This window comes from Rousettus aegyptiacus, unplaced genomic scaffold (genome assembly GCF_014176215.1).
Source record: "Rousettus aegyptiacus isolate mRouAeg1 unplaced genomic scaffold, mRouAeg1.p scaffold_m13_p_14, whole genome shotgun sequence".
Classification (NCBI taxonomy): domain Eukaryota; kingdom Metazoa; phylum Chordata; class Mammalia; order Chiroptera; family Pteropodidae; genus Rousettus; species Rousettus aegyptiacus.
In genome coordinates this window covers 45,308,456-45,318,706 of record NW_023416289.1, presented here as the reverse complement: position 1 = coordinate 45,318,706, position 10,251 = coordinate 45,308,456, and the positions used below count along the sequence as shown (strand labels likewise).

General features: G+C 59.4%; 1 protein-coding gene across 2 annotated transcripts; it reads right to left on the bottom strand.

The window, feature by feature from the left end:
• Positions 1 to 1,510: 1,510 nt before the first annotated feature.
• CYTH2 (cytohesin 2) lies at positions 1,511 to 9,579 on the bottom strand. Of its 2 annotated transcripts, none has more exons than XM_016122485.2 (12): positions 9,374 to 9,579; positions 8,412 to 8,559; positions 8,247 to 8,313; positions 7,116 to 7,234; positions 6,016 to 6,096; positions 5,433 to 5,545; positions 5,191 to 5,339; positions 4,602 to 4,713; positions 2,529 to 2,605; positions 2,339 to 2,410; positions 2,086 to 2,240; positions 1,511 to 1,993 (listed from the first exon to the last, which is right to left on the bottom strand). In XM_016122485.2, the coding sequence occupies exons 1-12, from the start codon at positions 9,390 to 9,392 to the stop codon at positions 1,906 to 1,908; spliced, it is 1,200 nt and encodes a 399-aa protein (XP_015977971.1). In that variant the 5' UTR covers positions 9,393 to 9,579; the 3' UTR covers positions 1,511 to 1,905. The 2 variants fall into 2 exon arrangements, with proteins under 2 accessions (XP_015977971.1, XP_015977972.1); XM_016122486.2 differs by lacking the exon at positions 9,374 to 9,579 and adding an exon at positions 8,839 to 9,043.
• Positions 9,580 to 10,251: the final 672 nt, after the last annotated feature.

Below are 10,251 nucleotides of genomic sequence, written 5' to 3'. Positions count from 1 at the left end.
CCAGCTCATCTCCAGGTTCTTGTCCTGCAGCAGCCAGAGGCCTCTCCTACAACCTCAACCTGAATACATCATTCCCCCACTCCACACCCTGGGATGGCTTCCCACGGGCAGAGAATACATATCCCAAGTCCTAGCATGGCTGTCCGGGCCCAAATGAGTTACTCCACCTCGCCAGGCCTTTCCTGGCCTCCGTACGTGCACGCGCTGTTCCCTTTTCCTGGGATGCTTTTCCTAGGCCTCTCCACTGAGCCATTCAGGAGAGAGCAGGCGCTGAGCACTTATGAGTTTGTTCCATGGAGGAGAGCAAGATAGGGTGGGAGAAGGAGGGGACCCTTTATTTTCCCAAGGACCTCCTTTCCCACAACTTGGGGTTGTTGATTCCATTTCCGTGGGACCTTTGAGAGGAGTCAGGAACTACAGCAGCTGGGGTTGAAGCGGTCAAGGCCTCTTTTCCCAACCTGCACTAGGGCTGGGGACCAGGCTGATCTGATGGCATTGTCTTGGGAAAATCTACAACTCCCAAAAGACTTAGAGACTGGCTCTCCTGCCGCTGAGGGAGCGAGCGCCTCAAGGCTTGCTGGGAATCGTAGTCCGAGGGAAGGGTGGGCCACCTGTTAGAGTGGCAGTGCTGTTGCACTTACGGTCCCTTCATGTCTGCAGATGCCTGTGGCCAAGGGCGGGGCCAGGACCCAGGCCTGAGGTTTGGGGTGCTGCCTCCCAGCCTAATGGGAGCACTGCGTGTGGGAAACTGCTCTCGGGCACGCCCCCCCCCCCCCGCGCGCGTGCGCAAATGACAGGCTTCCCTTCCAGCTGGGGTCGTGGTTTCCTTGTACTAGAGTCGCCCCAGCTAGATCTCTGCGTAGAATGACGTGGGGTCTCCCAACCTGCCAACCACCTCTCTTGGGATCCATGTGTCTTTGCTCCATGGGGATACCACACATGTCCCAAGCTGGAGAGCAAAGGGGAACGGGCCTGGACCTGCGGCTCAGGAGCACCTCAAACCCCAAAGGAAGCGGTTCTTACACTTCGGAGGCTAGTGGATTCCCAGGGAAGGAGATGCGACAGAAACGCAGGCTCCCAGCGCAATCGCCACTTGGTGTGGCCTGTCCTCACGAGGAGGATCCTCCGCAGGTTGAGAAGCGGGGCCGCCCTCCAGTCCTGCCCACTTCCAACTCCAGCCACCTCTTGGTAAGCTCCAGGGAGACCAAGTCCATCCCTCCCGCAACGCCCGGGGAGGGAGGCATTTTTCCTCTTTCCTCCGTGTCTGCCCTTCCTGTGGCCTCCCAGAGTAGGTCCCCTCATGGCCCTCCCAGCTCTCCGGTTTTCCCCAGAAGCACTAGCCCAGCTCACGAGCTCGTCAGGAATTACTTGCCATCCCTCAAACCACAAGCCTGACTGAGGAGGGCAGAGGTGGGGGTGACACCCAGGGTGGATCTGGACCTCGCCCAGAATACCTGTGTCACCCAGAATACCCGCGTTCCAGGGCAGGTCCACGCAACACCAACTCCTGCCATGTTAACTGCTCCCCTTTACTCCAGGCTTGGGGTACAACCACAACTGAGCCACCCCAGAGACCCCCAGGGGGCCACCCAATTGGACGGCACCCTTTCCCCTAGAGCGGCACCCCTGGGCCTGGTCACGGTCACGGTCAGTCACAGATGGGGTGGACAGGCTGGCTCCGCCAAGTACCACAGCTGTGTCAACCCCAAGAAATGAGGGTGTCCACAGGCCAGGAGCGGTTCAATAATTAATAAGATTACCAACAGCATGTTAATTACAAATAAGAGAGGAGCTAGAGATGGTGAATTTTCCAAAGGGGGAACCAGGATCCGCAGCCCCAGGTCCCGGGTCCGGCCTCGTGGGCGGGGCGGCTCAGTAATAAATAACGGAGTTGGGGGTGGGGGGTCAGGGCTGCTCCTGCTTCTTCTTGACAGAAATCCGCTTCTTCCTGGCCGCCAGCATCTCATAGAAGGGGTCCACACTCACAGCTGCCCTGTGGAGCGGAGGGACCCCAGGGTGAGGGGCAGGGAGTCTGCACCCCAGTTCCCCCCCCAGCCCCCTGAGGACCCCAAAGCCCAGGCTCACTGGATGGACTTGATCCACTCGTCCTTCTCCTCCTGAGTGGGCGCCGAGATCCGGTAGACCATGTGGTTCCCCTCGACGACTCGGCCATCGGCCTCTGTTTTGCAGGCTTTGATGAGCTGCCCTTTGTTATTGGGGATGTAAAGCTCAAAGCAGTTCTAAATGGACACAGGGGAGCAGGGACGGCAGGTAAGAGCCAGCCCAGGGGCCAGAGGGGCCCCCATTGTGGCAGGAAGGGGTACAGAGAGGGTCTCACCGGCTTCCGGGGGTCGTCCACCTCTCGGATGCTTAGATTTTCCAGGGGGATGATTCCTCGGGGCTCCTTATCCTAAAAGAGCAAGTTGAACAGACCTCAGCCTTCCAAATCCTCCCCCCACCCCCTCCCTCAGACCTGGGGTTCTGGCCCCCGGCCCAGGACCTAGAGCACAGCCCGGCTCCATTCTCACCGTCGTGTACTCAAAGTAGTAGAGGCAGTTGTCCGTGAGGATAAACCAGCGCCGCTTCCACGTCTTCACCCGGCCCCCTGAAAGGGAAGGGGCGGGAGGGGGCCTGGGCTCAACACAGGGACAGGGCCTCTGGGAGGGTGGGGAGGGGACTGAGAGGCAGAGCAAGCACAGGGAAGGCGGGGCTGGCAGGCCTAGGACAAAGCCATGCGTGGGAAGAGACAGACAAGCAGGGACAGGCGCATCTGGGCCCGGGAACTGGTCCACCCCCGGTGTGGGGCTCTACGCTTTCTAAGCCTGTCTGCCAGCCCAGGGCCCAGGAGCCTGAGCCCCAGCCTCCTCCCCTCGTCTGGTGTCGGGGAGCGAGGGCAGCCGTGTACCTACCTCCTGGGGCAGACAGCGAGAAAGCAGGCAGGACCAGGCGAGAGGGAAGGTAGAAGAATGGGGCGCCCCCAAAGCCGCAGGCACAGGCGACAGAAATAGGGTGGGCGAGGGAAGGAATGCGCAAGGGGTGGGACAGAGACAGAACCGGCAAAGAAACACACAGAGAGGGAGGGAGGAAGGGAGGGAGGGAGAGAGAAGAAAACCAGTTACATCCACAGGAGAGAGGATGGGCCAGGCCCTCCCTCTCGGGGGGCTGAGGGTCCTGAGCCCTACCAAGGCCGCTGCCAGCACTTCCCTCAGCAGTGCTGGGCTCCAGCCCACCCCCAGGCCATGTCCTAGGCCAGCGGGGTCCCCCTGTTGCCAGGATTCTCCCCTGGAGGTCCTTGGCCAGAGGCAGCCCATACAAACTGGCTGTGTGACCTTAGGACAACCTCTGCCCTCTGTGGGCTCCAATCTGGAGACCCAACTTGCGCCCCTACCTTCTTGCTTCAAGGTGACCTGCTTTTGTGTTCCTTGTGGTGCCAGGAGGAACAAATGGGAACAGTAAAATGGCTTTTATGAACCCTGGCTGTGACGTTAGCCACCACCAGATGACCTTTCCTTGTATTTTGGGGTTGTAAGAAGTCTCTTTCTCTAGCGGCCACAAAGCCATGTGTTCAGGCCAGAAATCTGGGCCCAAGGCCACCTCTGCCCTGCAGCGGCTGCAGCGACTGAGCATCGATTTCCTCATCCGGGGGATGGGAAGGATCCTACTGAGGGGAACTAGCTCCTGCTGAAGATGCCGCTCCCTGCCCACCATGCCCTCACTGCCGAGGACCACTGTCCTGGCAGAACTCAAATCCCCAGAGCCCTCGGCCTCCTAGGAGCTGAGGCAGGAACCCACCCGTCCCAGAGCAGGCTGGGAGGAGCACTCTGCATTTTTTTGTTCCCAAGACCCCACTTCTGTTGGCTGGAGGACACCCTGACTTAAGAGCATAATGCCACACTGGGGGAGGGAGGACACAAGGGAGCGAAGGCCAGTCCTGGGCCCCCCACTGGGCTGGAAGCTTCTGCTGGGCCCTCCCACTGCCCTGGCTGCCTCCACTGTCCGCACTGGACTGGACTATAAGTCCTTGTCAGAGTCTCTGTCTACCCGGTAAAAAGCCACAGCTGACACGCTTGTGGCAGCTTCCGTTATGGGCACAGCTCCAAGAGAAAGCTCTCAAACCCGGGACCACCTGGGGAGCTATCAACATGACAGATGGCCCGTCGTGCCCCAGAGATCCTGTCTTCCTGAGCCTGTGGCAGGACCACTGATGCTTTATGAGCTCCCAGGTGACTCTCTTGTGCAGCCAGGGTTGAAAACCATTTGAACCCTCAGGGAGAGACACCTGTATGTCCCCTGCCAGCTGATTCTGAATTTACTAGAGTCCCCTGTCCCATCCTGGCCAGGGACTCTTCATTCATAAGTAGAGCCTGACATGTACTCAATGCCCTCTAACCCCTCTTCACCCTCAAAGGTTGATGGAGCCCCGGCCCTACGCGAGGCCCCGAGCTTGCTTTCAGCTCCATTTCCGGACGTGGAAACAGGTTCAGAGAGGTCGAATCACCTGCCTAAGGTCACACAGTGGGTTATGTGCGGAAGCCAGGTCCAGAGCCTGGCCTGCTAACTTCCCCCGCAGAGGCCCCTGACGCGGTCAGGTGGGGACGTACCCAGCTTAAGGAGCCAGCCCTCCCGGTCCGGGTTGAAGAAGGTGTGGGTCAGATCATTCCCATCATCCTCGGGGATCTTGAACGGCTCATTTCGGATGCTGTCGTAGAGGTTCTGAGGGGCGAAGGCCCAGTCAGCAACTCCAGGCCCCTGGGACCCTCCTGGGGCCACTTAGCAGTGGGGACGGAATGAAACCACAGGTGGGATGGCCCATGGAGGGAGGGAGGGGAGGACAGGTGGTGGAAGCTGGGGAGGGAAGGGCAGCAGAAGGCGGAAGAAGGGAAGGAGCCCTAGGGAGGAGAGGAAGCAGGAAAGAAAGACGGAGAGATGACAGACACAGATGTAAGAGCTTGCCCAGTCCTCAGAGAAACAGAAAGATGGGAAAGACTGAAAGTCAGAAAGCCAGAGAGGGACAGAGAGGAGAGAGAGACAGATAGGCAACCGAGAAAGGACAGGATAGCATGGTGACAGCGTCTGTGGCAGGGCAGGTTCCCAGGCAGATGGCTCAGGCACTGCGGGACCCAGGAGGAGAGGGTCTGTGGCAGGAAGGACAGGCCGAGGGGCGGTGGGGAGGGGAAGAGGGGGCCTGACCCTGAGCAGCTCCTCAGGCAGGTCCCCGCCCTCGTTGATGCCCCGGTTCATGGCCACGAAGCGCTCGAGGCCCGGCTTGTCCCGCACGTTGGGGTTGTGCAGGCTGGTGTTCAGCATGATCACGGCGAAGGACAGAACGTAGCATGTGTCTGCGGCAGACGGCAGGGTGGTGAAGACATATGTGGGTGCATGAGCCGCCCCTGCCCCTGCCCCCTCCCTAGGCAGCGGGCTCTGGGCCCCACCTGTGGACTGGAACACCCCGGGGTTGCACAGGCAGTACCGCTGCGCAAAGGCTTCCATCATCCGGTCGATCTTCTGGGCCTCTCCGGGGAGGCGGAAGCTCCACAGAAATTGCCTGGGTGAGAGAGGAGCCGAGTGTAACTGCCAGGACGGGCAGAGAGCCATCCCCGCTTCCAGTCCCCGTGTTGGGAACCCGTCTAAGCACGCCGTGTCTCACAGCCTCAAAGCTGTTTCAGGTCTGGACACCTGATGCCACCTGACCAGGGAGCACGGACCGTGGGACTTCCGGTATGCTCAGTGGACATGCATCCTTCCTGCGAAGGTTGCTAACCAGGCCTGGAGGTTGCTAGGGGTTTTTCTTACATGGGAGGAGGATCTGCAGAGTGCAACGCCAACACAGCGGCGGGCATGACTGGGAGATGCAGAAAGCTGACCTGACACCGTCTGAGCACCTGGATGCAGCTATATCTGAAGGAGGCCCTACTGGCGACGTCTGTGCACCGGTGCCCTTGCTTTTGTTTCTGGTGCTGTGGGAAAGCTTGGCAGGCACACTCACTGCTGCCCTTCCGAGCCCACCCTTCTCACCTGAGGGCCTGCACCAGATTGAGGTCGGTGAACTCGTGCAGATCCACAAAGGCATGGAGCACTGCCAGGTTCAGCTCTTCCCTGGGAGGACAAGGACAAAGTCACTCACAGGAAGGAGTCTGGGAGGCGGGAGGGAACAGAGCACTGGGGAGGCCGTGTCGCCTCTTTGGCATTGCAGCTGCCTCTGCAGTGGACGAAAGTTCTGGCCTGGGCCCATCGCGGGCCTGGCACGGGGGCAGGGATGTTCAGAACACGCCCTTGCGAGGACCGCGTGTTGCCATGACCCTGCTTTGGTGGACCTTTGCAAAAACGATCCCCACAATGCCAGATGTCCACAGACAGTCCCACACACCTCAGATGCCCACAGATGGTCCCCGAGCACCTACAGAGGGGCCCCCATGTCTCCCAGATGTCCACAGTCCCTACATATCCCAGATGCCCATAGATGGTTCCCAGGCATCTATAGACAGTCCCCACATTCCGTACCTAGAAAGTTCCACACACCTTAGATGTCCACACAACCCCTAAGCACCCCAGACACCCACATAGTCTTGTGTACTTCAGACGTTCAGACTGTCTCCACACGCCCCACTCAGATGGTCCCCAAGCTCCTTCGGTGCCCAGAGTGTCCCCAAATTCCCCAACATCCACAGACTGTCCCCATATACTAATTTGCAATCTTAGGCACTCTAGACTTCTAGACGTCACCATACACCCCACATGTGCACAGATGGCCCTAGGGTCTCCGTGTTCCCTAGAGACCCACTGACAATGCCCATATTTCCTAGCTGTCCACACAATTCTCCAACACACCAGTTGTCTACACATGGTTCTCACGCTCCCATGACACTCACAGACGTTCTCCACTTGCCCCAGACCTAAATGGCTGGTCCCCACACTTTCCAGATGTCCACAGAAGGTCCCCACGCCTCCAAGATGCTCACAGACAGTCCCCAGTTTCCCCGGATGGTCCTGGGCTCCCCAGGCCCCCGTGTCAGCCAGGGCCTGTCCTTGGCAGAGGAGTTGGCAGTGTGAGGGCAGGGGCTCGGGGCAGGGGGCTGTGGGGAGAGAGGCCTGGAGGAGCGAGGCAGGGATCTCACCTCTCCCCCAGGTAGTCCCCAATGGCCGTCTTGTTCAGGCCCTCGCCTTTGTACAGAAAGCGGGCGATCTCCTCGGGTGTGTTCTGCAGAAGTTCGTTTTCCACCAAGAACTGGATCCCCTGGGGGTGGGGGCCGGGTATCAGTGCTGATGTGCTGGGAGAGCCCCTCCCCAGTATGTCCTCGGAAACCTCAGCACCTGGACGCCCCCGCCCCATGGCTCAGCAGGGCTAGGCTGCTCACGGGTCTTTAAATGCCATCCCCCTACCCCCACCTCATAACCTTTGGACCTACTATTCCTTCTGCCTTTGCCTGGTTAACTCCAGCACCAAAAGCAGGGTTCAGCAAAGAACAAGAGCTCAATGGATGTTTGTTGAATGACTAAACAAACTACAATCGCTTTGGGCAGGAAGAATAAAGTGAGAAAGTGTTAGCAGACAGTAGTCTGTCAAGGGCTGGGAGGGCCAAGTCTCATGCTGGACTAGGGCCTTCTTTGGTCTCCCAATGCCATGAGGACCCCTATTATAGCACTACCTCACTCTGAATTGTGGTATGTGTGTCAAGGGGCTCCCTGAGGGCCAGATGGGGTCAAACTCTTCTTTGGGCCCCCAGCCCTGCCTCCCAAGGGAGACCTCAGGAAATGGGTATAGAATGAATGACTAAATGAACGAACATCTTTCCTCCACCTTGTGAACAACTCATCTTTCCAACCTGACCTGAATCTCCCCTCCTCTAGGAAGCCCTCCCTGACTCCACTAGTCCCCTCCCCTGAGTGTCCACAGCCCTTGTACCTCCCCACTGTGGCACTAGCCAACCTTCTTTGTGTATATTCCCTACTAGACATGAGCTCCTCCTGGGACTCTAGGTGACACCAGAAGTGGGTTCAGAAATATGAGTAAAAAGAAAAAAGAGGATCTCTCAGGCAGAAGACACAGGTCAAACAAAGGTCAGGAGGCTGGGACACCTGATTAGTGCTCAGAGAATAAACGGACAGCCAATATCTACATCCAGGTATTGGAACCAAGTCTCTCCGCCTAAAGTGGGCCTTCGGCCACCACACTTCTGAAACCTGGAGGTGCCAGAACACCACTGGCATGTCCGATAGGACGAGTCCAGCCCTGTGGCCCCAAGCACCTTCTTGGGGTCCATGTTGAACTTCTTTCTGCCCATTGCCATCTTCCGGTTCCGCTGTAAGGTCTTACTGCAGGGGCAAAGAGTAAGGGGATGGAGGATCAATGCCTGGGCATCCATGGCTCAGACCTGGGGCCACAGCCCCGAGTTCCCCACCCCAGCCCTCACCTGCCCTCATTGGCCTCCAGACCCTCCACCTCGCTCATGGCTTCACTGAGCTCCTCCCGCAGGCGCTGGATCTCCACCAGCAGCTCCTGCTTCCGCCGCCGGATGTTCTCCAGCTCCATTCGCTCCTCTGGAGTCAGGTCTGGCGGCTCTGGGGGTCAGGGGTTGGAGGTCAGTTCTGTGGGCTATAAGCCTGGATGCCTGCAATCTGAGGGATGGCAGGACTCCTAGGTTCAGGGGGAGGATGAAAGTGAGGGTCTGGCCTCCTATGTCTGCTGGAAGAAGGGGTGGGGACCCGAATTCCTGAGTCCAGGGGAAGAAGGGCTGGGGACTTGGACTCCTGAGTCCCGGGGGGAAAAGGGGTTAGGAGCCTGAACTCTTAGGTCTGGAGGAAGAATGGGCTGGAAGCCTGAAATGCTGGGTCCATTACTTGGAAAGGGGCTGAGGCCTTGGTTTTCTGCTTCCATTCCTGGCGAAGTAGCTGGGGACCTGGGTGTCCGGACTCCTGGGTCCATGAAAAGTAACTACGGCAAGGGAAGCTGATGACAGCATGTAAGAGTTGGGGAAGGGGGCGGGGCGTCCAAGGCCCCGGTCTTAGCGGGATCTCCGTAGTCCCCGAGATTTCTCCCTCACCCCACCGCCCCCAGAAGCCCCCCTCCCCGCTCCCAGCAGTCACTGGGCTCGCCCGGCCCCTCCGGCGGGAAGGTTCCGCCCCGGCCTCGCCTCCGCCGCTCCATCCCGTCCCCTCCCGCTGCCACCGGAAACAGGATCGGCCCAAACAATGGCTTGGAACGCCCCACTCTCGGGCCTCGCCGGAAGCCCATCCCGAGCCACACAAAAGCGAGGCGGCGACGACGGGGCCGAACGGCTGCGCCAGGCGCGCGCCGCGGGGAACGTTCGCAGCGGAACGTTGGTGACCGAAGGCTCCATCCGCTCGCTGCCGGCCCCACCCCTCGCCGACCTACCATAGACACCGTCCTCCATGGCGGCTAGGAAGGCCCGGGGGGAGTCCGGGGCGGTCCCGCCGGTCGGGCCTGGATCCGCGTTGGCCCGCGGGCTCGGGTGAGCCCGCTCAAACGCCCCAGGAGCCACCGCCGCCTCCTCAGCGCCAGTCCTCAGCGCTGAAAAGACTCTCCCTTCGCCTCCCAACCGCCCCGCCAGTAGGGACCGCCCCTCGTTTTGACACCGTCCAATCCACTGCAGGCCCTCTCGTCTGCTCCGCCCCCGATACCGAAGGGCCATCCTCCAGGGCCAATAAGCGCACAAGGAACAGACGTAGCAAAGTCCAGCCAGCGGTAGACGGTCTTTGGGGCCAATCGGAGTGCGGACAGGGGGCCGAGCCCCGCCTCCTAAACAAAAAAAGTCACTTGGCTGGCTAGCCCGCCAATGAGAAGCCTCGGAAAGGAGTCGCATGGAGGTGGAACTATGCGGGAGCAAAGAGGACTGCGTCTCCGCGAGGGCTGTGGGCGCTAGGATACTGATTCAACCAGCCCCGTTTCCAGTTATTTGTTCCTGGGAGGGCCGTACTTTGTTGGTCTCGTTGCCAGGGGGCGGGGCCACAGCTGCTGGTTGTTTCTGTGAGCCACGCCTCGCAGCAGGCCAACCTGGCTTTTGACGGCACCGGTTGCCACGCAACTGGGAGCAACTTTGGTTCACCTTTCTTTTGGCCTCCGTCCTCCGATCTCCAGACCCTTTTCTTACCCCCATCATGACCCCATCCACCTAAGCCTTTTCAGAGCCAAGGAGTGGTGGTGGAACAAAGACTTGTTCTTCCTTCTAAATGCCACGCTTTTTGGTATCTGCCAAGGATAATGGGCCAATAGGGAAAGGCTAAATATAGTGA